This window comes from Aethalodelphis obliquidens, unplaced genomic scaffold (assembly GCF_003676395.1).
Source record: "Aethalodelphis obliquidens isolate GAN/ISIS:26980383/991018 unplaced genomic scaffold, ASM367639v1 scaffold14, whole genome shotgun sequence".
Lineage (NCBI taxonomy): Eukaryota > Metazoa > Chordata > Mammalia > Artiodactyla > Delphinidae > Aethalodelphis > Aethalodelphis obliquidens.
Window position 1 is genome coordinate 27051230 of NW_020837958.1, and position 27853 is coordinate 27079082.

The window sequence follows — 27853 nt, forward strand, 5'->3', positions numbered from 1 at the left end:
CTGCCCCCTTTTGGAGCATCAGGTGCCATTCATTTCCTACCATACTTACTGTTTAAAAAAAAAAAAAAAGGCTGGCCTTTAATTTGCCTCTTTCAGCCTCAGAGGAGATCTTGAGATTTAGTTTGGGAGAATGAAGCAGTCCTGGACAGGAGATCAGATTCCAGGGTGTTAGTCCTGGTTCTCCCAGGAGTCACTGAACCAGTGTCCTTAGTTGGACCAGGTAATGTCATGGTCAAGGAGTCATCCCCCTTTCCCCCACCTTGACCTGACTGTGTGCCTTCCCCCTCACTCTACCCCCCTCCTTAAGGGCCTAGGTCTTCTAATCCAACCAGGCTCCCTTCATCATCCCTTTGTAGAGGTCTCTGAGTCTTTCCTGTCCGGCCACCTCTCCCTCCTTGATGTTTGTTGAGTGCGGCCTCTTGGTGTTGCTGACAGAGCTGCTGGGGAAGCTTGAGTTACAGCCTCACCAGGCTCGGGTGATGGCTCAGGCAAGGCTCCCTCAAAGGCAGCTGGGTATCCCCAGAGCTGAACCCGATGCCTGGTGCAGAGAGGGTGCCCCCAGAGGTATGTTGATGGAGTGCAAGCTGGATGGGGAATGGATAAAGTCAGTCATCTTTGAGAAGACTCTGTTGGATGGGGGAGTTGGCAAGGAGGACAGTGTTCAGTCTCTAGGGGCCTGAGGTTCTTTTCTCAAGAGCTTCCTTCTTGGGTGAGCAACCTGGCATGGAGCAGAGACAGGGTGACCAGCTGGCATAACTCCAGGGGCCACCACTCACATGGTTGTGCCTGTAAATGGCGTTGTGCTCCAGAAGCACCATTTACATAGACTTCATAATGAGCAGTGGCCCGTGGGTTATTGCAGTGCCATGGGTCTCACCCTCAGAGTGAAGAGATCTGGCTGGACAGTTGCAGTGAATGCTTACAATCTTTCTGGGTCTCAATTTCTCCAAAAAATAAGATCATTGGATTGGTGTCAGGATATCTTTTAGGTCTGAACTGTTGGGGGGGGGCTGGGGAAGGGGGGGAGCACTTATAGTTTTCCTCTTCTATTACTCTGTGATGAAATCATTTATGTAGGGTACTTAGCACAGGGCCTGGGGCATAAAAAAAGCTCCGAAGAGGTAGCTGTTAATATCATTAAGGCCCCAGCCTTATGGATATACCTTCCACTTCTTTTTTTTTTAAAATTTATATTTATTTATTTACATATTATTTTGGCTGTGTTGGGTCTTCGTTGCTGCGCGGGCTTTCTCTAGTCGCGGTGAGCGGGGGCAACTCTTCGTTATGGTGCATGGGCTTCTCATTGCGGTGGCTTCTCTTGTTGCAGAGCACAGGCTCTAGAGCACAGGCTCAGTAGTTGTGGCACACGGGCTCAGTAGTTGTGGCACACGGGCTCAGTAGTTGTGGCTTGCAGGCTCTGGAGCGCAGGCCCAGTAGTTGTGGCGCACGGGCTTGGTTGCTCCGTGGCGTGTGGGATCTTCCCGGACCAGGGCTGGAACCCGTGTTTCCTGCATTGGCAGGCGGGTTCTTAACCACTGTGCCACCAGGGAAGTCCACCCTCCACTTCTTCCCTTCTTCAGATTGCCAAAGGACATGAGATTTTGAATCCTGAAAGTCCCTCTCCCTCAAAAAATCCCTCCTCTACTGATCTATTCCTGGACTTAGGGCTCAACCAGCATAGGACATCCATGAAGTTCCCTGGGAGAAGTCGCTTTTGTTTATCAGTTATTTCTCACCTAAGGATGATTGAATTTGATAGTTTATATACAGTCAAAGCTTTTCTTACACACTGTCACTTATATTTAATCCTCATAACACACCCATGATATCAATAGCATTATTATTCCCATTTTATAGATGCGGAAGTTAAGACTCAGAGTTTAACTTATCTAAGGATTTGTACGGTAAAAGTCTCAGAGCCCGAGAGCTGTGTCTCCAGCTCAGAGCTTTTGACCCCAGATTCTGAACTCTTTCTTCTATGTCACGTTGCCTGTCCTTTCCTGAAACCTGTCCGAAAAGAGAGACAGATGACCCCTTGGATAGAAGCGAGAAGGAGGGGTTTATTCTTCTGGAAGACGAGGAATGGCTTCTTGGAGAAGTGAGGTAGCATTTGAGCTGGGTCTAAACGATTTGTACAATGGAAGGAAGGAGGAAAATATTATAAGTAGTGGAAACAGCATGAGCAGAGAGCCGGCGGTGGGGGCTTCTAGGACGTGTGTAGAAACTGGAAAGCAATTCATTCCAACTGGGCAAAAAGGATAAAAGAGGAGCCATGAGAAGGAAGCCTGGGTAGGAAGGTGGAGGCAGTTGCTGGGAGCCTTGAGTGCCAAGCCACGTGATCATCGGCCTTTAGTTTTTGAGTGGGGGAGAGACATGATCAAACATGGACATTAGGAAACTCACTCTGGCTGCCCCATGGAGAACAGATTGGAGGGGGAGAGCCTGCTGGCAGGGAGCCCAGGTAGGAAACAATGACAGCGGTATAGGTAAGAGTTAAGGAGGGTTTGGATAGGGGAGATGGGGGGCGAGGGGTTGTAAGAATGAAGAGAAAGAGGAGTTGAAGCAGGAGGCCACAGTGTCACCAGAGCTGGCAGCGGATTGGATGTGGGAGTGGAGGGAGGGAGGAATGAGAAGTGACGGTAAGGTTTGGAGCCTGAGTGGCTGGGTATCCATTCTCAGACAGAGCCCAGCCGGAGGGGGAAGGGGAGGCTCAGGAGTGAGGGCCATGATCTGACAGGGTACCAGAATGACTCCTGCAAAGCTGGCTCACCGAGCACCTCAAAGTGTCCAGAGCCAGTTGCTTCCTTCCTCCTTCATTCATTCACTTATTATCCAAATACATAGAAACATCTGTTACATGTGAGGCTGTTCTAGGCTCTAGGGATACATTGCTGAAAAAGATGAACTTCCTGTCCGAGCTCTACCAAGGGAGACAGAAAAGAAAACGTAAGCAAACGATAACATTTCAAGAGGTGAGCAATGCTCTGGAGACAAATAAAGCAGGATGAGGGTTGACTGTGGGGGAAGAGATTTACCTTTAAAAAGAATTGCCTTCAAGGAAGTGGTATTTGAACAAAGACCTGAATGAAGTGAGGAAGTGACCTTGGGGAAGAGCATTCTGGGAAAAGGAGACCGCAAGTGCGAAGGCCCTGGGGGTAAGAATAGCTTGGTGTTTTCAGGGAACAGCAAGTGTGGCCGGAAAACATAGGTCAAGAGGGAGGGTGGAAAGGAAAACATAGGTCAAGAGGGAGGGTGGAAAGGAAAACGGTAGGAGAGAGGGGCAGGCCCAGATCACATAGGTGCTTACAGGCCTGAGGAATAAGAGGTCGTATGATGTTAATGAGTACAAGAGAACTGGAGTCCTGTTCTCCTTGTGTTCGTCATGCCTAGAAAACCAAGCCCGACACTCAGCAGTGGCTCACTAAATAGTTGTCTAATGAATGAATGTTGGAAACCACCATTTATGTACGAAGCCTCCTATCTTGGACTAAATAAAGTTGTTGTAGCATAGTAAGGGCATAAGTAAGCTATGTATGATCAAAATGATAAAGCTCAGATGATTTGAATATCTGTGATGTCATTCAAGGATGAAAATTTGAGTCACGTCTGTATGTTCAGTATGGCTGTTGACTAAGGCGAAATAGTAAAACATACCCGAAGTGACTGTAAAACAATTAAAATGGTAACATTTTTTGGTCTTCCCTCATCCCCTTTCCAGTGCAAATATACAACCTTCTGGCTTCATTTCAAATTTTCCCTTGTGCAACTCTTATGCCCTCAGCCATTTCCCTTGTAGAGATTTTAAAGAAACTCATCTCTAGCCCAAAGGCCCATATTTGCAGGACAAGGAATTATCATCTTCAATAACTTGACAGATTCCCAAAAATGGCAGAGAGGGCAGTGGGGAAAGAGAAACTATTTACAGAAGTATAAATTCTTTAAGCACCCCATTAATTGTTTAAATGGATCTATAAGTGCGAATGGAAAAACTCCGGAAGATGGTTAATCGTTTAAAGCTTTCTGTCTGCATTCAGTTGGACACAGGGTGTGTGTGAACATTTCAAAACGTATGGCACTCTTTACCAAAAATTGAACTCACACACCAGGAAATATGTTCTTACCAGTGTGGGTCAGCGCAGCTATCTGTGTGTAAGTACCTGTGTTCAATCCGAAGTTTACTCATGATTAAGTGACCTGGGGCAAGGTCCTTCCCCTCTCCCAAACTGTTTCCCCATGTCTAGGAGGTAGGGCTTGGGCTTCTAGGGCCCCTATGGCACTAAGCACTACGGTCTGTGATATCTGTAGGCCCACACTGTTGTCTTCCTGGAGGACAGTGACCACTGTCACAGTGTGGGCCTGTGGCTCCCTGTGGCACTCAGACGATTTGGTGGATGGGAGGTAGACAGGCAGTCCTGTCACAGAGGAGACGGGATGCTTCCATCAAGCAGACAGAGCCAGATACTAGGCTGGACCTTCTGAGAGGGCAAGTTGACAGGTAGTCTAAGTCTTCTTAGAATCCTAGACTCTTTAGGTGCCCTGGTCCAAATTCCATCTGATTCTGCATGTTTTTTCACCTCTAGGAACTGGAAACTCAGGTCAGCTGAAGAAAAAAACTAAAAACCCATTGAGGTTTTGAACAGTACCATCATCAAAAAGCTCTTCCTTACCTTAAACCATGGCATTACGGAAAATAAGGTCTTCCCCCATTCTTCAATATCATCCCCATCTTTTTTGCATCTGGTGAGACGTGAGACAAGCACCTTGGCCACCAATATCTGGGAAAGCTCCAGAATTCCCCAGACTCTTAGACAGAAGAAAACTTTTCCCACTCAGCGGCGGCACATAGAATAAAAGCCACCCTCCTTCCTGTGTCCCCCTTGAAGCAGCCTTGACGCAAGTTTCCATACCTGGGGTGTGGCATGCTGAGTTGGGAAGGGATCTCCTCGAGCTAGATGCAGGGGATCCACAATTTGTAAGCGAGCAAGCATCTTGGTGAGAATTCCTAACTTTGAGCTAATGTAGGGGATAAACTGTTCTTGGCCAAGTCTGGTTCCTGTTACTGTGATTGCAGATACAGACCCTGAATTGCCCTTCCTTTGCATGGTGAGGTGGTTGGTTGATGTCATTACAGAGACATACCAAGCTTTGATATGTCTTTCTTAAGAGTGGAAATGTTCCCTTTCTCCCCCAACTCTCTGGAAGCCGCTCAGGAGGGATTCAGTGGACTTCAGTGGTGGGTGGCATGTGGCGTCTGAAGTGGACTCCAAAGATTGTATATTTCATTATCTGCCTAAGAGTGTGCCAGCCTTTGAAAAATAAATTACACTGTAAAAATAACACAACCTACTATAGAACAACTGTAAAATGAACCACGATTTTATATGTCCCATTCTGTTTCTTCTATAGATCTGTATCTTTTATAGTTGAAATGAGTCCACATCTAGTTTTGTACCCAACATTTTTCACTTAACATTTTCCCTGTAACTTCTGTACTCATACATGACCTTCTTCTATCCTCAATGGCTTCCATACTTTACTTAATCATTTCTTAATTGGTGGACATAGCAGTGAACATCTTCAAGCACACAGCTTTTCCATCTCAGATTCTCAAGGCATCTGATTTAAGCATCCCCAATAGGGTATGACAGGACCCGGGGGAGGGGGAAAAAAGAGCACAAGGTTAAAGTACATGTCGTCTGTGGACAGATGCAGGTTGATTTCATGGATACAGATGACGTGGTCCTGGGTCCTGGGGTAGAAAGAAAACAATGGACACCAGAGCTGGAGCCATGGAGAGGATGGAGAGGGACATTATGGGCCGGGAGGCCAAAGTCACAGAGCGCTGAGGGTGTGATGGAGGAGTGTCAGATTTCAGATGGAGTCCCTCCAACATTTTATTGATTTGTTTTGGTGTGCCTTTTAAAAATTACGGTGCAATACATAAAATTTACTATGTTAACCATTTTAAGTATATAGTTCTGTAGCACTAAATACATTCACATTGTTGTGCAACCGTCATCACCATCTACCCATAGAGCTCTTTTCATCTTGCAGAACTGAAACTCTGTACCCATTAAACAATAACTCCTTCATTCTCCCCTCCCCGCAGCCTCTGGTAACCTCTCTTCTACTTTCGATGAATTCACATGTTCTAGGTACCTCATGTAAGTGGAATCATATACCATTTGTCCTTTTGTGTCTAGCTTATTTCACTTAGCATAATGTTTTCAGGCTTCATCCGTGTTGTAGTGTGTGTCGGAATTTCCTTCCTTTTTAAGGCTGAATAATAGTCCGTTGTACGTATATAACACATTTGCTTATCCGTTCATCTGTTGATGGACACTTGGGTTGCTTCCACCTTTTGACTATTGTGAATGATGGAATAATGCTGTTATGAACGTTGATATACAGGTATCTGCTTAAGCCCCTGCTTCCAGTTATTTGGGGTATATACCTAGAAGTGGAATTGCTGGATCAAATGATAAATGTGTATTTAATTTTTTGAGGAACCACGGGGTGCTTTTTATTAAGGATTTTTGTGTACTCATCAAAAAAGACCACTAAGTGAAGTCTTAGGACTGGAGGGTCCAGGAAGAACCCATTCATTTTTTAAAGTAAATTTTGTGTAGGTTTCTGCATGGCATGAGGGAGGAGACAGACAAGGGAACAGAATACAAATGAATCCACCCTCCATTTCTGAAGAATTATTGTGATTTAGACGCATTGTGAGTGGGAAAAGAAAGCTCTCAGGAGAGATCTTAGGGAGGGAATTCATTCATGCACGCAGGTATTCACTGTTCCAGGAAATCCACACACCATGAGGACCTTGCCCACAAGGAGCTTGTGTGTGTCCGTTGGGGGCACCAGAGAGTAACCGGGCAACAGTGGTCTGTACTGATGCTCGCTACAGTAATCTGAAATACTAACTTTTCTGAGTGCTTACTACGTTATCTCACCTAATCTTTATCACAGTTCATTGCACAAGGTTTTTATTATCCTCAGCTTATCGATAAGGAAATAGACTCAGAGAGCTTAAGTAACTTGCCAGGAGCACACAGCAAGTAAGTGGCAGAGCCAGAGTTCACACCTAGGTAGTAATTGTGCTTTGGTGATGAGCTGAGGGCTGTGGGGACACAGCAGAGGCACCTGCCCAGCGTGGTGGTCAGGGAAGGCTTCCTGAAGGAAGGTGTCAGGCAAGCGTTTTAGTCTAAGTTGGCTGTGTTCTTCTTTTGCCCATGATTTCAGAGCATGGCTTTTGGTAGCAGCAGCAGCAATATCCAGCCCTGCTTCCCGTGACTCCGGTCTCCCAGGGCGCCGCGCCTCCTTGAGACTGCATTTCAGAGGAAGGTGATCACAGTCAGCATCCCTGGTGCTTATCACGAGGCAGGGAGGCCAGAGGTGGGATGTGTCCTTTTCCCTCTTACATTTGCCGCCTCTGACTTCCTTAGCTGGCCTCCTTCTGGGATGCCTTAGAGGGACATCCCAGGGCACCTCCTGGGCCTGGGCAGCTTCGGACCAGTGGGCTGGAGTTGGCCAAATGTAAGGCCCAGGAGTGGCAGTGGAGGTCATATGTCCACCTCTGTGTCACTTCACACCCAAGATACCTGGACCTTGTGGGCTCCCATCACCTCAAAAGCCCCGTCTTCCCAGAACCCAGGTGTAGCCAGTTCTTTCTGCTCTTTGAACCCCTTGTAGCTCCCCATGGCCTACAGCAGTGTTTCTCAACAGGGACCCTGCTGGCCTTTGGGTGGGGGAGTTCTTTGTTATGACAGCATCCCTGGCTACTCCCCTGAATATTTCCCAGGAGGACCCTTCAGTCATTGTGACAAGCAAGAACGCTCACACGCATTTTTAAGGTCTGTTTTACGAATGAGAAGATGTACAGACCTTCAGCGTTCCATTCAGTGAGTTTCAACGATTGTATGAAGTTGAATAACCATCACCGGGCTTGAGATGTGGAACATTTCCATCATCCCGCAAAGTCCCTTCTTTCTCCTTCCCAGTCAGTACCTGCCCTCAGAGGTAACCATTGTTGCCGTTTCTGTCTGACTCGTGGCATGCGGTCTTTTGTGTCATAAAGTAGTTTTTGAGATTCATCTGTGTTGTTGCACCCTCACCCTCCCTGACACACACACAGATCTCTAGATGCCAACTAGAATGACGGTCCCTGCCTTAATCTAACTAAGGAAAAGTGGGCTGTGAGTTAAAGTCAGTGTGTGTTCGCCAGATGCGCGAAGCCCTCTGCCGTGTGATGTGAGGCCCCTCACCTGCCCGCTGTCCAGTCACACTGAGGTGCCCGCCTTCTCCCAGCTCACCTTGCCCTCTCACTTCTCCTGGCCTTTGCCCCTGCAGTGTTCTCTGCCTGGAACATCCTCCCCACTGTCTGGTGAACTCTGCTTGTCCTTGAGATGCTCAGACATCACCTCCCTGTCCAGCTTCCCAGACTCTCCCTTTTGCCCTCCCAGGCACTCGCGTTACACAGCCTCTGTTGACAGTTAGCACAAATTTGACTCTGCTCACAAGACTGCAAGCTGGTTGAGGGCAGGGACTACGACTTAGTCATCTGGGGATCCTCGCAGGCCCAACATACCGAGCCTGATAGTAAAGACACGGATCTAAGATTACAGCAGGTCTTGTCTCAAGGTTACTTAGAGGCAGATTGGGTCTAAAATAACTGTGCAAAATATATCCCCAAAATACTGTCTGAAATTGTTCAAAGAAAGGTGATGAAAAAAGACAGTGTAATCTTTGACTACAGATGAAAAATGTAGCGTTAAACTCACTGCCAGTGAGGCAGAGACCTCCAGCCCTTCCCGCAGAGGACCTGGCATCATGGGAAATGGATGGGCATTGATGAGTGCAAAGCAGTACAGCTCAGGGAGCCAAGGGGATGGGCAAAAGAGTAGAGTTAGTCATGGGAGGCCGCCTGGAGGAGGTGAGTTCCAAGAGTTTTTCAAAGAGGAGTCTGTTGAGCCAGAGACTTACATAATCGCGAAATCTATAGAGAGCCTTAAAGCATGATCCAAGGCAGCCTGGATCATGGTCTGATCTGTCCTCTTGTGACTGTGGTCCTGAGTCTCACGTAGCGGCGCTTCCCTCCCCTTTCACTCCTTTTAACTCACTTCTTCCTTCCCTCTTTTCTACTGTTTAGTCGCTCCTTCCCATCTTCCTTCCAAACTTGAATGTGCAGAAAGAGCTGGATGTACATTGCCTGGCCTTCCATCCCTCCTTCTCTGCACTGGACTCCCTGTCTTGGGGGTTATAGAAGGAGGCTCATCCCTTGCCCCCTCCCAGCCTGGGCAGCACACAGAAGCCAAGTTTATGGACAGGAGAGGGAGGGTGCAGCCCAGGGTGGAGTGTGGTCCATTTTGAGGTGCCAAGTTACAAACCAAAACGGTGGGGGAAGAATTCAGCCAGAAGAGAGGTCAACGTGCCCTAGACTCCCCGGAGAGGCTTCCTGGAGGCGGCATGAGCTGAGGCAGGCCCTGGAGGAGCAGGGGCCACATCTCGGAGGAGAAGAGCAGGGAGCCCTGTCCAGGAAGGAGGAATGGGGGAAACGAGCTGAGAAGCAAGAGTGGGCGTGGCTGGGAGGCGGGGCAATACACATGGCGGAGGAGGATTTGGGGAATCCTACCATCGGGTTTCAGTTCTTGGCGCCCCACCTTCCTGAGGGCTCTGGGTCTGACCCTGGGGACCTGGAAACAGCCCGGGGCTCTCCAGAGGGGAGGGGATGGTTCTCCCGGAGAGTCCCTGCTCATCCTCAAGCTGGTCTCTCCTGCGTCGTTCTCATTAGCTCCAGAACACCTGGCAGAGCCTGAGGAAGAAGGAGACAGAGCTTTGTAGCCGATGGCACTGCCTGGCTCCCGTGCCGGGTTGACTTAGAGGGCACCAGGAGATGCAGCTTCAAGCCAGGTCAGCTGTGGTGACGAGGAGGAAGTCAGCCCTGGGTCGCCTCATACTTTGTGCGCTTCAGTCACTTCCTCGGTCATTACCACAACCCTGCGGCCAGCAGCTCCTATTGCTTCCATGGCCCAGAGGAAGAAACCGAGGCTCAGAGAAGTTAGGACACTGGTCCAGGGCCCCGTGGGGAGAGGGTGGCAGAGCACAGCGTTTCACCCGTGTCTCTTGGCCTCCAAATCCATGCTATTTTGCAGAGGACCATGGCTGCCTTAAGGTATGCAGCCTCAGAATGGCCAGTCTGTTGTGTATCGAGGTATTCCACCAGTGACGGAAGAGTCTGTTGACAGCTCACCCCAGGCCTCAGGTTTCCAGACCCTTTTCAACCTTGATTCCTGGTCCCCTCTTCTTTTTTTTTTTTTTTCCTCTTTCCCATTCCGTTCAGCTTCCTGGCTCACACTCTATTCTCTCTCCTGGCAAAGATGCCTCAGACCTAGCTAAAGTTTCCAAACAGCCTCTGCCTCCCAGGCCCTGCCTCTGACTGTTTGCCTGATTCTTTTACCAAACCCTGAAGTGCCAGGATCTTCCCAACCTGAGCACAGAAGGGTTAAATCAGAGGCTGAGTGTGAGGCCCTGATAGAGGACCAGACCCCCCAGGGAGGTATGGCAGGAGCTAGAGGTTTCCCTAGCTGCAGGTGGGAGCAGACCTAGCTCTGTACCCCAGCTCTCCCCTCTGTAAGTGCATACGAGCCCTATGAGAAGTGGTTTTGTAAGCGACGAAGAGCAGAGCAGATGCCAGACAGGATCTTCATGGATGATCCAGGCCAAGGCACAGGCAGCCCTGGCATCGAGGCCCAGGGTTGGCATCAGGGACATCTAGGGCTAAAACCAGAGACAGGTAGAGACCAGAAGCACAAGATCATTTGTGATCAGGGTGGGTGTATAACCAGCAGTGCCCCCTCCCAAGTGGGGGGGGGCAGAGCTGTAAGAGTGGACAAGGCCTCAGTCCTAGAAGGCAGACGACCAAGACAGAGACTCTGCCTGCCAGAGCGTCAGGCGGAAAGCCAGGGGCTGGGATGGGGCCAGTGTCTGAGCCAGACAAGCAGCAGTGAGACTGAGTGTTGTGAAAACTCTTAACAGTAATATTAGTTACCACTTACATGGTACGCTCTGTGCTAGGAACTCTTATTATAAGAGTTTTATGTTTTCTCATCTCAATAATATTTTGAGTTAGGTACTACTACTGTGTACCTATAATATTTTGAGTTAGGTCCATTTTACAGATGAGAAAACTGAGGCACAGAGAGTTTGAGCAAAACTCCTCATCTCCTCCAAGACTGGGAGCATGACCCTTCACATTCATAGCTTGAAATCAGCCATGGTGGGAGCCTTTACACCCGGGAAATCAGCAAATGCCACAAATCATGGCTTTTTAATTTTTTATTTATTTTAAAAGATTCTTTTGTCTGAGAACCAGTTTACTAGCACACCACCAGACTCATCCCAGAGCCTCCGTGGACCTCACCTATGGGAGAGAAGTCCTGTATTAACTGAGAAGCAGGCAACGCCTGACACACTAGACGACAGCATTTTTAGGAGTTTACTGGGCCCTGTCTAAGCATTTTGCATGCATCTCATATAAAAACTTCATGTGAGGATCAAAATTCATTTAATCTCCGTAAGAACCCTCTGAAGTGTAGACACTGCTTTCCTCATTTCACAGATGAGGAACCTGAGGCACGGGGAAGTCAAGTATCTTGTCCAAGATCAGGCAGCCAGTGAGGGAGCCTTGATTCAGACTCGGGCAGCCCAATCCCAAAGCCTGCGCTTTGTGGCGTTTTTAATGAGCCATATATAAATGCTCAAACCCTAGCTTACTTTTCATTTATTTTTTCAAGAATAGGTCTTGAATATCTGTCTGCTGCCAGCTAGGGTATTAAATACAGGAAACAGGAACGTCCACATCAGAGGCCACACACCTAGCGGTTTCACTAAAGCCTGGGCCTGGGGTTGAGGCAAACGGAGTTTGAAGCCTGCCTCTGCAGCCTACCAACTGGGTGACCTTGAGCAAGTGACTCAGTCTCTCCAAGTCCTTATCTCCACATGTGTAGGAGGGGGCTAACGGTGTTTTAGTTCATAGGGTTTTGGTGAAGGATGAGTGATGTAATACATGTACAGCACTTGGCAAGGCATCCAGCACTCAGTAAGCACTCAGTAAAAGGAGGCTGCCGTGATTATAATCCACAGGTTTGTGTTCCGGTAGCTCCATGTGAGGTGGGGATACAGGCATCAACGATAATCACCGAGGGACTTCCCTGGCAGTCCAGTGGTTAAGACTCTGCACTTCCATGGCAGGGGGCACGGGTTCGATCCCGGGTTGGGGAACTAAGATCCCACATGCCACGTGGCATGGCCAAAAATAAAATGAAAAAATAAAATAAGTTTTTGAAACAATAGATGATCACCGAATAGAGTGTGAGAACAGAAGGCAGGTACCCAGTTCTTCCTAAGGGAGGGTTCTGCTGAAGGGGTCACATTTGAACAGGGTCTTGAAAGGGTCTTAAAGAGTTTTCCAAGCAGAGAAGGGAAAAGGGGGCTTTTCCCTGAAGGGAAAAGTGCATTCCAAGGTAAGTAGGAGCAAGCATCTAACAGAATGGAAATACCAGAACAGCCCCCTCCTGAGAGGTGTGATCACGCCTTCACATTTGTAATTGTTTCCTCCTTGTAAATTAAACTGTATACCTGGAGTATGGGGAGTGTAGAAAGAGGGAGCAGAAGGGGGATGTTTTCAGAATCTTGCAGAGCAGATGGTTAAACCAGATGACCTTTGAGCTCTGAAATCCCGCTGTTTGATTGATCATCTCTGGGCTCCTGTCCACCACACGGATAGGACTGTCCTCAGTACATACTGATCCACACAGCTGGGCCTCCACGAGTAACTGGCTGGGGTGGGAACACCTTCCCCACTTGAAGGTTGGGCAGCCTCTGCCCCAGGCTGCATGGACCAAGGGCTTGTTTCCCTGGTGCTGGGAGCACCCTCTGCTGCTTCCCTGCCACTCCACCACCTCCGCCTCATCAAACCTTGATAGCCCCAGAATTGAAACTTGACCTTAAGGAAAGGCCCTTAAAAGTCATTAAATTCAATTCCTTTGATTTTCATTTGTGGCTACTGACACTCAGATTAGAGGAAATGACTGGATCAAGGTCCTACAGTGGCCTAGGACTAGAGCCCAGGGCTGCTGGGTCCTTGGCCATGGAGCACATTTGTTCCTCCAGTAACGGAGCACAGCTGCCACCATCATGCACACTCTCCACTCCAGCCAGTCTCCCAAGGAGGGCTTCCGGGGCCGCTGCTTCAGGTGGAGAAACCTGAGGTCGGGGTCCAGGGCAGCACTTCCTGTTGTTCTGTTCCTGGGGAGGACACACAAGGTAATGGCCCCGCAGCAGTGAGCTCCTTCAGAGCCCTGGGGACTGGAGTCTCCCTCAGGCTCCTTCACTGACTCACCCACTGTGAGAGTCTAGCACAGTCACTTCACCCCCGAGCCTCAGTTTCTTCATCTGTAAAATGGGATGATGCCCCAAAGACCTCTGGTGAGGATTTTTCAAAGAACATCTATAACGCAACTGCTGTAGTCTGCTGTTACGTTCGTGTTCACTCTCTTCCTATTTTCAGAGTGTTGTTAACAACGAAGGCTGAAAGCCAGAAGAGAAGAGAGCTGAGGAATATGGGCGGCGAGAAGCAGATCTGTCATTACTAGCGTTGTGGCCTTGGGCAGGTCACTGCACTTCTCTGGATCTCTATTTTCTCATCTAGAAACTACAGGTAATGATAGTATGTTCCTTCTAGGGCTGTTGTGAGAATTAAGGTCTGCCTTATGTCTCTGGGAAAAAGGGGAGGGAGGAGGAAGACACGAAGAAATAACATCACAAGTGAGCACCTCGGTAAATCTCCCTGTCCGTACTCCCTTCCCACATGCCCTTGTCAGACTGAATTTCTTTCCATTCCTTGAGTGTGCCCTGCTTCCTCTCAACTCCAGGCCCATTCATGGGCCCTCCTTCTGCCTGGCACACCCCAGCTGCTCTTCTCTCACTCCACAGCTTCTGACCGCCACTCCTCCTTCATGTCTCATCAGAGATCCCTTCCTGGGAATCTTCCCTGACTCCTCTGCCTCACTGGGGGCCTCACCAGCATCCCCACAGCACCCTGCATTTCTCCCATCAAACGGGCCACCTGTGTTCCATTGCCTTTTGCTTACCTGCACTGCCCCACTGTGCCGTGAGAGCGTGTACTTCATTGTATCCCCAGGGCCTCACCCCGTGGCCTGCACGTAGTAGGTGTTTGGTAAACACTAGCTGAACACATGAATGTTCCAGTCCCTGAATCGGACTCACAAGAAAGATGGAAAACTCTGTTGCCGAACCACCCCCACCCCTTTGCAAGCTGGGCCTCTCCAGCACCCTTCCATCTTCCCTTCCCTGGGGTGCCTGCCAGGCCCACGCCCCAGTCTCCCACCAACAGAGCAAGTTGGAGAAGTCATCATTCATCTGGGCACATCCCAAGCGGAGAACACTCAGACCCTGTGTTTGGGATCCAGAACACTCTGAGTTTGCAGTCTGCTCAGACGTGGGGACAGATGGCTGGACAGTGGACAGCTGGGCAGGGAGGGTAGGCAGCTTGGCAGGATGGAAATAGCAGTGAACTAAGCATTGGGAGTCCTGGGCTCGGAGCCTGTTTGTTCCACTAGTTTGCGGCATGCATCAGTCTGAGCTCTGTGGTTGCCAGCAACAGAAACTGACTGAGTAACTTAGGCAGGAAGGCTGCGTGTTAGAAGGCTTTGGGGTGTGACACAGAGTGACCTCTGGTCTTGGACCCTCCCTGTAGCAAGGGACAAGCAGAGCACCTGGGGAAGAGAGAGGTAACTCCCAAAAGGGAATCTGGTTTAACTACCTGAAAACAATTGTTCACACCTTGTGTGACCTGAGGCAAGTCGCTTAACCTCTCTTGCCTCAGTTTCCCTATTTGGATGTTCTAAAGCTGGCCTCTCTCCTCCATTCACATCTCCCATGTGCTTTGTGCTGAGAAGGCTTCCTGCCCTGGCCCCAGATGGTGCCTTTCCCCATCCAGACACCGTAGGGATGATGATGAGTGAGCGCAGTGAGCAAGCGTGTGTGTGCTTCCCTGCCGCCGCCCCAGGGAGGACGGGCGAGGCCTCTCCACCTGCCTGCTTTGGGACGTGTGACTCATTTGCGTGAGGTGGTCAGCTGGTTTTCCATGAAGCCAGAATGTCCTCTGCCCCTCTACACGGAACGTGCTGATGAAAATCTGGATGGCATTATGCGTCTCTTTCCGGCCATGGTCTGGCCATCTTCTCGAGGTTGGGAAGCTCCTGGCTAGATTCTGCCCTCCCAGAACCCCAAAACCATTAACCCTGAGACCCTGCCACTGCCCTCCATTTGACCTTTAACATGTACATCAACAGGCTTGGGCCCTGAACACCTGGGATGCAGGGGGTGGCTGAGGGGGTGGGGATGCTCCTACGTCACTGGCTGCCTGGTGGGGGAGACAGGTGCACAGACAGCTAACTAAGCAGCAGAACAAAGTCAGAGGCAGAGAAGAGTGTGAGCCAGGGGTGCGGGGCGTGGCCCAGGGATGGGAGAGCGTGATTCTTCCCGGAAGATCAGGGGGTGCTTCGTGGAAGAGGTAACACTGCAAATGAGTAAGATTTGGCAGGAGGAGGAAAGGAAACATCAGGCTGAGGTAACAGCACAAACAAAGGCCTAGAAGTGGGAGTGGACAGGTTTGAATTCAGAGAATAGGGATGTCTGGTGGGATCGGAGCCTCAGGAGGGTGGCAGAGGCTCTGAGTTGACAGTTCGGGGTGTCTAGAGGGCCCCGGGAGCCCCAGGAGCATGAAGCCCAAGGTAGAGGGCATGTCTGCCTGGGATTGGGTCAGGAGGTTCCTGGGGGCTCAGCCTCCCACCCAGGAATCTGGCTTCAGCATCCCAGTTCCTCCTCACCCCTCACCCACCTGGGAAGAGAGCGCAAGCTCCTCTGCCCCCCTCCCCAAACCTGTCAGCTATTTCTCTGCATACGACCTGGGCAAAGCTGGCATCCACTCCGGGGTGCCCCCTGACAGCACCCACCCATCCACCATTCCACCGCCCAGGCAGAGGTGAGGTGCTCCCAGCCCGTCCCCGACAGGCCTCTGTTAGCACGCTTCTCCCAGGCCACAGCGTTAGCTGTCCTGTCTCCCCCACCAGCCATGAGCTCCAGGAAGGTAGGTGGGCTGGTGCAGGCCAGGTCTCCAGTACCCAGCCAGGTACACATTACCTTCACACACGAATGGACAAATGACGGTGACGACGTTCAAGCTTCAAGGAGGATCTTACCACCTGACTTTACAGATGAGGCCTCAGGGGCCCAGGGTGAGAGAGGACTGCCCAAAGTCGTAAGCATGTTAGGAGCAGAGTTTAAAAGAGAAGTTTGGTTCATAGCAGTACTACTCACAGTAGCCAAAAGGTGGGAATCAACCCAGGTGTCCATCAGCTGATGAATGGATGAAGTATAGTTCATCCATGGAGTAGAATATTTTCCAGTCATTAAAAAGAATTAAGTACTGATACGTGCTACAACTGGGATGAACCTAGAAAATGTTATGCTAAGTGAACGGAGCCAGACCCAAAAGGCTCCTTTTGTATGATTCCATTTATATGAAATATGCAGAATAGGCAAATCTATGAGAGACAGGAAGCAGATTAGTGGTTGCCAGAGGCTGAGGGAGGGGAGTGACTTCTTAATGGGTACAGGGTTTCCTTTCGGGGTGATGAAACTCTTCTGGAACTAGATAATGGTGGTGGTTGCACGGCGTTGTGAATGTATTGTATGTTTTAAAATGGTTAAAATGGTGAGTTTTAGGTTATGTGAATTTCACCCCAGTTTCAAAAAAGGAGTAGATTGGGAGCAGATCAGATGCCACCAGCTGGGCCTAATGTTTATTCCTCGAACACATGCCACTGATCGCCCTTCTATGACAGACCTCCTCAGCCCAGGGGTGGGGGAGCCTGTGGCACATCTTGGTTCAGAGGAAGCCCCATGGTCAACTGGAAGAGGACAGGATTCCTGCTCAGGTGCCTCTGCTGGTGCCCGGCCTCCATCACTTCCCCATCCCACTGACCAACCTGCTTCCAGTTAATGCCAAATATTCCGTACATCTCAGGCCTCTGAGATGCTCAGCTCTTGCTCTTGCTGTTTGCACTATGAAGGAAGTTCTTTCCTTTGTGACCCTCTCATCCACCTAGAAACATCCTTTAAGAACCAGGTCCTATCTTCCCTTGCAGAAGACATCCACCCTCCGCCCCCTCACCACGAGCCAAGCTGAGCTCCCCAAGGTATCACGTGCATGCAGCCTATTAAAGCAGGTGTGGGAACGATCATGTTTGCCTGTGTGTCTCCCTTGGAAGACTGGGAGCTTCGGGGGGGAAGGGCCTGGCTTGTTCACCACTGTGTTCCTAGGATAGCCTTGGTGCCTTACTCACAGGAGGTGCTCAGTAAATGCTTGTTGAATGGGGCAATGGCTTTGGAAAATTTCTCCTCCCTCCCAGATATTCTCCATCGGTGAGGGAAGGACAGGCAGGGTGATCTCCAAGTCCCTTTATGTCTGGGGTTCTCTGGTTCTAAGAGCAGCAGTGAGGGGCCAGCACAGCAAGTTGCTGCCTGTTGTCACAGGCCAGTTTTCTGCTCCTGTTGCCCGGCTGGTAGAAGTGGCGAAGAGGAGAGAAGGAGCCTGCAGTAATCCACTGCAAGCAGCTATTTCTGCTCTTGGCAGGGAGGAAGGAGGGCAGTTCCCAGAGACTGGGCTTCTCCATTCAGCCTGAATGGACGAGCTCTTCTCTTTGGAAATCTAATTAAAACCCTCCCCTGAACAGCCTAGACATGCAGGTTTTGGCGAGGTTGCCTGGAGTCCTTCAACTGCAGGGCCGAGAGCAGGCTCTAGCTCCATTTTCCTCTACAGACGAGAGGTGCTACTCTTTCTGCTTTCCTGATTATGAAATTAGTCATTTTCTAGGAAGCTTATTTATAGAGTCCGCTGCACACATGCAGCGCTGAGCTATTCTGAACACGGCTTGGGGCCTGGGAGGCTTAAGGTGTGAACGCAGCTGTGAGTCACACATGGGTCCCCCTCCAGAGGTATCAGGATACCTCAGTTACCTTTTTGCACTGAGCTAGGGGCCAGGCCTTTGGGGCTGCCCTCCAGCTGGGGCGCTCTTCAAGATAAATAAAGAAAAAGCTTCAGATCGGGAGGTAGGGGGTAGGTGTTCTCCATCCCAATCCACATGGCCACCCACTCGATATATCACCTGGGACAAGTCAGACCTCGGTTCTGTGCCTCCGTTTCCTCCTCTGCTAAATGAGAGGCCTTCCCGATGTGTGATTCTGGGCCTGCTGTGGACAGTAGCTGTGGAGGAAGGTTCCAGGTGACTTCACAAAGACTGCCTTCAGGGCTTCCCTGGTGGCGCAGTGGTCGAGAGTCCGCCTGCCGATGCAGGGGACACGGGTTCGTGCCCCGGTACGGGAAGATCCCACATGCCGTGGAGCGGCTGGGCCCGTGAGCCATGGCCGCTGAGCCTGTGCATCCGGAGCCTGTGCTCCACAACGGGAGAGGCCACAGCAGTGAGAGGCCCGCGTACCGCAAAAAAACAAAAAAAACTGCCTTCACAAAGGCAGCTCAGATGATGGCCATGTTTGAGGTTCCTGATGTTTTTCCAAGAAGGTCAGGGCAACATTCAGTTATTCAACAAGTGTTTGTTTATTTATTGAACACCTGCTGTGAACCAGGCACTATTTGAGGCTTTCAAGATACAATGGTAAATGAAACAAATGGTGGTCCCTGCCCTCCTGTCGCTTATAATCTAATGTTAGTCAAATAATGGCCTGAGTTAAAATGAAATTTCAAACTCTGTCAAGTGCTGTGAGTAAAAAGTACTGGGAAGAAAATAGCTAGTGGGAAGCAGCCGTATAGCACAGGGAGATCAGCTGGATGTTTTGTGACCACCTAGAGGGGTGGGATAGGGAGGGTGGGAGGGAGACGCAAGAGGGAGGAGATATGGGGATAGATGTATATGTATAGCTGATTTACTTTGTTATAAAGCAGAAACTAACACACCATTGTAAAGCAATTATACTTCAATAAAGACGTTTAAAAAAAACAAAAGTACTGGGAAGTAGAGCTCCTGGAGCGGGTGGGGGGCTCTCCAGGCAGGGAGAAAAACACGTGCAAAGGCATCATGAAGGAAAGAGCCTGTCCCAGTGTAGCTAGAGTGCAGAGGTTAACGGGGAAAGGGGCATGAAATAAAGTTGGAGGGATGAACAAGGGTTAGACCATTCAAGATCTGATAAACCATGTCAAAGGTTGCCATTGCCTTTGTTCCAAGTGTAATAGGATGCCATTCAAGTATTTTTTTAAGGAAAGTTATATGATAAACGTTGAGTTGTGAAAAAGTTCTAGCTCAGGCCTGCCTCATCCAGATGTACAGGTTGTAAAGTGCACAACCTATGAAGCCGTATGTATTGGAGCCATATGGAGAATGTTTTGGAGGCCAGGCTGAGTGGATGCCAGAGACCAGTTAAAAGACTGCCACAGTAATCTAGGCAAGAGATGCTGCCCTGGGCCAAGATGTAGGTAGTGAAGAGGGAGAAAAGTGGAGAGACTCAGGAGACATTTAAAGGGCCTTGAAGATAGCAGCCCTCTCTCCATAGGAGAGCTGGGCCCTGGGATTTGGGATTCTCAGAGACCCTGCCAATAGGAGTGAGGAAAAAATAAAACAATTGCCAATTGAGAGCAGAAGATGTCAGAATGAAAATGGTCACCATCCTTAACCCGGCCTGTCTGCCCTTCATTGATTCCGATCTGCAGCTGGGCCTGGAATCAGCCTCAGGACCAGTCCGAGAGGCAGGATTGCAGGACTAGTGGGTGGAGAGGCAGCTGACCTCCTGAACTTCTTGGAAGTATTATGCTAGCAAGTATTATGCTAGCAATAATAGCAAGTATTATGCTAGCTAGCTAGTATTATGCTAGCTGTATTAAAGTTTCTTCTGGTTGCCAATTTCAGAAATCAGATGCTGTTGGTTTGAGCTAAAATGTTGGAATTTATTGGAAGGATACTGGGGCATCTTATGGCCTTAACAGAAATTTTGCCCAATCAAGACTCAAGATGGGCCGGAATGAAGTAGCTCCAAGACCCATGGCAGCAGATGTGTTTGGACCTTCTCTCCAGGACACTGTGGCTACCGTGATTCAGCCCCAGAATGCATTTTAAAAGTGCAGAGGAGAGGGTCTGATTGGCCCAGCCTAGTGGGTTTGTCCAGCCCTGGATCAGTCAGCTACTGCCAGGGGTCAGACACGAAGGGCAGGCAGAGCCACTGGAGCCCACACCTGCACGGCAGGCTATTCCCAAAGCAGGGGAAGCCCTGAGAGCAACGCAATTACCCTCAGGATATGTCAAAGTGCAGACACTGTCTGGGGTCTGACTAATCTCCAGCAACCTTTTTCCCAGCTTACTGGGTAAAGGAGAAAAACTAGTCCCCAGCATAGTCCTGGAAGGTGCCCTGATGAGCTAGAAAGAGGGTTTTCTGAGTTCAAAAAGAAATAGAACATTTAGAAAATGCATATACATATACAGCTATTTTTTCTAGCTATTTCCAGAGAAGAGTTTTGCATACCACTTTTTACTGCCTGAGGCACAGGGAATGTGCAGATGTGGGGAGCTGGACACACACTGTATGTTACCCAGATCCCTGTTGCTCACCCATGGTTCAAACCCACAGGAACTAGGAGGCAGAATGGCACAGCAGTGAAAGTGTGAGCCTGGAGTCCTAGACTGTAATTTCGTACCCAGCTCTACCCTAATGAGCTGTGTGACCTGAGGCAGGTTACTTGACTTCTCTGAGCCAGTGGAATGGTCCCTAATTCATGGGGCCCTGATGAAGATTCAGTGTGATGAAGTTTGTAAAGTGCTTTGAACGTAGTAAGCCCTCCTTCTGTGGCAGAGATGATGGTGCTGATGGTGGTTTTAGAGATGTTGCTGGTGGTTATTCCATCTGGAAGACACCTGTAAAATTCTGCTTCTGCCTCTGCAGCTTGACCCCTCTGTAGGTTGGTCTTTTCCTCTGGTCCCCCTGATGGGGCAGGGTTATTCCAAGGGACACAGTGCAAGAAAGAAAGGCTTTTTCTCTTTGCTCAGGGTTTTGTCTTGATCCCAGCTCAACAGCCTCATCTCACATTTTTCATTCTGCTGCAGGAGTGAGAGAGAGAGAGAACCACACTGCTGATGACTCCGAGGGAGGGGCCCTGGACATGTGCTGCAGCGAGAGGCTGCCGGGTGAGTCTTCCCAGCACCAGGTCCCCCCAAGCTGCAAATGGAGGAAGAGAGCTCCGGATGGCACTGGGGCTGGAGGAAAGCCTGGGTGGCTGTGAATTTGCTTTAGAGGAGTGACTCAGCTGGTCTGTAGGTCTTCGTTTCAATGAGGATTTGTTTTTCTAATCCCTGATGTCTTTCTGACCTGTTATCATTTGGAGCTGCTGTAGACTCATCTGGAGGGAAGAAGAGGCAGCTGAAGGTGTGCGGGGAGGGTGGAGAGAAGGGTGAAGAGCTGGGGAGTCCAGGCTTGATCAGGACATGACCACTGGCCTGTGGTGTGCTGGGCAGATTTCGAAAGGTAAGATTAGGAAACACAGCCTGACCGTGGCATGAGCCAAGGGTGGGGTGGACGAAGTGGAGAAAATCCCTGACAGCCCTGAGGAGAAGCCTGGCTGTGAATGTCAGATTGTGCTGCTTGAGTCTGGTTGACCACACTTGAACCACGGGCCATTGCTCTCGCCACAGAAACATTACCAAGGCACTCCTGCCCATGGAGAAGCAGCACGTCCAGTTGTAGACCAAATACCCAAGTCATGATTAACAGCCTTGGAAGGAATGAAGGAAGGAAGGTGGGGGAAACTTTTTTGTGTTTTTTCCTTTTATAAAAGTTTTTATTGTTTTTTTTTCCTCCTTATAACAAATATCCATTGTAGAAACATTAGAAAATAAAGACAAGAGAAAAAGAAAAATCACCATAATCCTGTAACACTACACACACTCTCACATCTCCCTTTCCAAACCTTTTTGTTAAGAAATAACCAATTCTGAATTCTAATTTTGAACTCTCAAACCTGTAGCTTGTCAGAAACCTCATGATTGGCAAGGAACCTTAGAGTGTCGAGTCTTCAGTGACGCTCTTTAAGACAGACATGGAAAACAGCTCGGTGTGACTCTAAAGCCATGACTCTTTAAAATAAGTGGTTGTTTTTTCACCCCATGAGCAGTTGCCCCAGCTATGGATGAAGTTCCTCCAGCCTCCCACCGAGCATTGAGCCCTTCAGTATAATTCTCACCTTATCCAGTAGGGGGTGCCATTGCTCAAAACACTTAGGACGGCCTGTTGAGATGGGCTAGGATGGATGCCATTGCACCAGTGTCGCTGTGGGACCCAAAACAGCTAGCTTGAGGACTAGACTTCTCCAAAGGGACGTAAGAGCTGTCTGCAGACATCTGAAAGGCTGTCTTGTGAAGGGGACGGCATATTCATTCTGTGTGTGTCTTATGAAGAGGGCATAAATCCAATACATAGAAATTTAAAAGAGGCCTGTTGGCCCACGGGATGCAGAACTTTCTTTCTGACTCTAAAAATAGTCCAGTCATTGAACTTGATAATGCAGGAGAAAATGAGTGTTCCATCACTGGAGGTATTCAAGTATTGTCTGGATAGACACTGGAGAGGAAATTTCCACAGTGGGTGGGAGGTCGAGGTGACAGCGCAAGTCCCTTTCAGCTATTAAACAGTTCTGTGATTCAGATATGAGTCATAGAATTCAGAGATGATTCTACAACCAGGGATGGCCCCAGTGTTTAGAAAAAAATCCACAGAAAATAGGACACCGTGTATAGGAATCCAGAGAGTAGCATGGTGTGGAGGAAAGAGCATGGGGTCTGGTCTTGGAGTCTGGCTGTTCTGCACACAGGCTGTGTGTTTATGGACAAGGCATGTAACCCGCTGGTCCTGCAGTCCTTTATTTGCAAATGGAAACAGCAACAGTATGAACATTTATCCTCACAAGGAAAATAAATGTAATCACACAAGCATTCATTCAACAAATGCTTATTGAGCATGTACTATGTGTCAGGTGCTGTACTAGGTGCTAGGGATATAGTGGTGAGTATGACAGACAAGGTCCCTGCCCTGCTTTGAGCTGCTTCTGGAAAATGGGATGAAGCCACCGCAGAGAGGATACAGTAATAAGCGTGATTTGTTTAATTCCAACCTTCTCTCCCATTCCTCCCCAAAAGCCAACAACCAGAATAGAATCAAAGAGGATTACTGGTCATCTCCGCTGGACCTGGCACATTGCCTACCTTGTGCCAGGCACTGTGCTAAATGCTTTCACATGTATGCAAAGGTGCAGTAGCACCAGCAGGTTATCTGAGAATTCAGCTCATTTCTGACACTGTCTCCCAGGAGATAGCATCAGATTCCACAGGTAAAGGGCTCAATCCCACAAGTCTGCCCTCTACTTCAGACGCCAGTTGCAAGCCCAGGTTGTTACCTGCAGTTCTGACCGACTGGCTATATGTCAGAGGTTCCCACAACCCTCTCCTCAGGTTCAGTTAATGTGCTAGAAAGGCTCACAAAACTCAGAGAAACATTTTAGTCACTAGATTACCAGTTTATTTTAAAAGGCTATTAAAGGATATAGATGACCATCCAGTTGGAAGAGATGCGTAGGGCAAGGCAAGGGGCGCCGAGCCCCCGTACCCACTCCCAGCACCACTCTCCCCACCTCTCCATGCGCTCACCCGGAAGCTCTCCAGGTCCAGTCCTTTGGGATGTTTCTGGAGGCTTTATTACATAAACATCGTGGATTAAATCATTGGCCATTGGCGAATGATTCAACCCCCAGCCCCTCTCCCTGGAGGTCGGGTCTGGGACTGGAGAGTTCCAGTGCTCTAATCACATGGTTGGTTCTCCTGGCAACCAGCCCCCACCCTTGGGTGGGATCCAAAAGTCACCTTCCCTGAAGCATTTTCAGGAACTAAGGACAAGAGACCAAATATGATCCCACTGCTCTAGTAGCTCAGGAAATTCCAAAGACTTTGGGAGCTGTGAGTTAGGAGCTGTGGCTGAAGACCAAATATATATGAGAGATATATATTTTGGTCATCTGAATGACGAATTATATATTTCTGATAAATCAGAATATCACAACCTATATCTCATGCAATCCTCTCTGCTACCCTAGGAAGTTGGTATTATTTGCTATCACCATCTCATAGAAGAAAGGACCAAGGTCCAGGGAGGTTGGAGGGTCTGTCCGGGTTCATCCAGTGTTCAGTAGAGTGAGGAGTCCCTCCAGGCAGTTTCCTTCCAGAGCCCAGGCTCCTGGCCGCTACCCCATTCTGCCTTCCTTGTCGCCATTGAGCCATTCTGATCTTCTGGCACCCTGTGGACTGAGGCAGGAAGAACTAAGGTATGTCTGTCCCCAGGGAGGAGTTTGGAGGAGTTGGGCGATGTCACTGTGCCTGTCCCTATCTGTGTCCTTCCTCTGGAAAGCCCGCCTGCCAGGGGCCAGGCAAGTTATATGCCCTTCTAGGCACCCGTGACGCCGTCTTCATATGATACTGAAATAACTTTTTGTCTGTTTCCTCCATGGGACCGTGAGCTCTTTGAAGGCAACTACCTCTCTATTCCATCCTCCATGGCAACGTTCATTCACTCATTTCTTCATCCATTTACTCAGTATTCACTGACCACTTCCATGTGTTGGGCACTCTGTAAGCACTGGAGTTTCAACAATGAAGCAACCTGAGAAAATTTCCCACCCTTACAGGACAGTATTGTGCCCTAGTTAAGAGCAGGCATCCTGGACCCAGGCGTAGCTCCACCATTCACCGTTGGGGTGATCCTGGGCAAGCTACTTAACCTCTCTGCCTTCCATTTACAAAATGGCAAGAATAACATTCACTACCATGTACGGTTGTTGGAGGATTAAATGGAGCTCAGAACAATGCCTGGAATGTGGCAAATGACATAGGCATTTGCTATTAAGGGAAAGATAGGCAATAAATAAGTAAAATATATAGTATAGCAGATGGTGATAAGTGCTGTGGAGAAAATTAAAGCCAAAAAGGGGGAGGTGGGAAAGGACCGGGACTGGGTGGCCAGGGGCGGGGGGATGGTTGGCATTGTAAATAGGGTGGTCCTGGAACCTGGTTAGGAGTAGACTTCCGCAGTGTTCGTCAGCCAAAACCACCAACCTAAGCTGCACCTTGGACATAAAAGGAGATGGAGGCATACGGCCCAGAGACCTGGGGCGTTGGGCCTTTAGAATGAGCCCATGGACACTGCAAGCAGTTGCATAATGATGATGTAAAAATACAGCCCTCGGGTAATCTCTCCCCCTCCCAGCTGTCTTCCCCACTGGGCGAGACTAAGAGGCAAGGCAGAGTGAGGACCAGCCATGCCTGGGTGACTCACTCATTCCCACAGGAGCTGCCAGGCGGGGGGCGACATGGCCAACACTCCCGGGGCCGCGGTCACCCAGACCCTAGCCAGCGTCATCCAGTCCTCCCAGACTGAGATTTCTGGGTGAAAACATCCTCAGGCATCGCCGACACCTGCAGGCAGCCCACAGCTGCCCCCGGGGCAGGCACGCTCACTCGCACCCCCGGAGGCGTTCCACACAGGCGCACACACACTCATGTCTGCTGTCACTTGTCACAGCCTCGTGCTCACGTATGCATGTGCACATACCCACACGCAGTCCCCTGGGCACGTGCAGCTCCCGCACCTATGAGTCTTCTTCCTCTTGCACACCCAGGACCTCTTAACTCCATCACCCTGTCATCCACCCCTTTCCGCTAGAGATGCTTCTTAGAGATGGACACGCTTGTTCTCTGTTTCCTCTTTAGGTCTCATTCTTTCCTGCAACGACGCCCCCTTCTCCTGCACATGCAGATAAGCAGGCACATTCCTGCCCTCCCTCACTGCACGCAGTTCCTGGGTACTGTGGTGGGCACCGGTGTATCTCCAGGTCCGTGCACGGGCATACACAGGTTTCTCCTCTCGCGTGCGCACGCGCTTTTTCACGTGCTCACCCTCCTTTGCTCTTGCACTCCCCCTCACTTGCTCACTTCCTCCCTCATTTTCTTGCTCACAGTCACCCAAACACATTTAAACATTCAAACTCACACTCTCTCCCCTTCTGTGTGTAGGTGTTCACATTTGCGAGAATGCAGGCAACCCTGCTGATGCTGGGACCTCTGCTCCTGCCCGAACAGCACCAGTGCAGGCCTAGCCTGGGACCAGCAGCTTCCTCAGGGATACAGCGCAGGGGAAGGAGGTGAATAAGGCGACAGTAGGTGCTGGTGATGGCATGACGTCACCACGTTGCTCACAGCGTCTCCAGCGGGCAGGTTCATGAGCAGGCCGGCTCCTAATGTTTGCAGGGACCGAGGTCAGACTGCCGTTGGGGCCCCTCATGGGGCACCACCCCCTGCTCAGTCCTGCACTGGGAGGGCCCTCGTCTGAATGCATGGGGGCACGTCAGTCTGTGCGTGCAAGTATGGTTCACACTCCACCCTGCTAGCTGACACTTGGCCACCCCTCAGACCTAAATATACCCCCGGGGAAGGCCACGTCCCTGCTCAGAAGCGTGTACGTGCATTCATGAAGCCTTCAGGCCATTCGGGCAGAGAGTTCTGGAGTCCTCGTAACCAGAGCATGGCCTGGAAAGCGGGGCGTGGGCACACCTCCTGGGCCCTGGGGGCCTTTTGCTCCATGAAGAGTGGCATGGCCAGAGGAGAGGGAGCCCAGGGGCCAGATCTAAGGACCACACTGCTTTGGGGAATAAGGTGCTCCCAAAGGCCTCCTACAGCCGGCAGCTGGTTGGAGCCATGGCAGTCCCCGCCACCCTGAGATTTAAGTGTGTTATGATCAGCTGGGTCTATGCAAGGCTGTGAGTAGCCACTGAAGGCCTGAGTAGGTCATTGCCCCTTTGGTAGGAACAGCTGACTTCTCCACACCTTAAGTCCTGGTGCTTTGAAGGCTACCCCCAGCCCAGCCCTAGGCTCTGTACCATCATGGATATCAGATGGACCCTCCTCTGAGGAAGTCAAAGTCTAGGTCTCAGCAAGAGACCACTGTCCATCCTGGGTGGTCTTTTATAAAGTAAAGGGAAGCCTGTATTGAGGAAATCTTTGTTATCCTAATCATGCAGTGACTACCGCGGTCATCAGGGAGAGTCAGGCCGTAGCTTTCACAGCCATCCCACCATGACATGGATGAGGTCTTCGCCAGAAGCCAACAAGGGCTGATTGAAAAGGCAGCCTGACCCTGTTATTGATTTAGCAAGCGTTTATTGAACATCCACTTTGTGCCCAGCGCTGTACCAGGTACTGATGATACAGTGAAGAGCAGGAGAGACCTGGTCCCTGCTGTCAGGAGGACAGGGTACCATGGAAGTGTGCAACAATAACATTACGTTATCTTGGGCGGGTTCGGCTGGGGGGGGCAGTCAGGGAAGGCTTCCTGGAAGAAGTGGCCTTTAAACTGTGACCTAAAGGATGAGTAGGGTCCTGGCTCGTGTCTTGAGGAACCAGCTATCAAAGCATCTTAAGGAACAGGTCAACCTCAGAATGGGCCTTATCCCCCACCTGCTAATGCTTGTTCTCACAGAGCCCCCTGATCTGGTGCCTGGTACTGGTTCAAATGGTCTGGGACCAGGTGCAGGAGCCCAGATGGACAAACGTAGAGAAGACAGACTTGGAAACAGTATCATTACTGAGATGTCACTTGTGCCCATCAACGCTCAGCAGCTTAGGTGCTGTTGACTTTTAGTTCTTTAATCGATGGCTCTGTTTTCATT

At 49.9% G+C, this 27853-nt stretch overlaps 1 protein-coding gene across 2 annotated transcripts in view; it reads left to right on the forward strand.

Moving 5' to 3' along the window:
* PTPN5 (protein tyrosine phosphatase non-receptor type 5) overlaps positions 1–27853 on the forward strand; it is a 54439-nt gene that overhangs the window by 1071 nt on the left and 25515 nt on the right. For both annotated transcript variants that reach the window (XM_027115699.1, XM_027115700.1), the window contains exon 2: positions 21195–21275. In XM_027115699.1, coding sequence (XP_026971500.1) covers positions 21251–21275 — 25 coding nt within the window. In that variant the 5' untranslated portion in view covers positions 21195–21250. The remainder of the gene's footprint in view (positions 1–21194; positions 21276–27853) is intronic.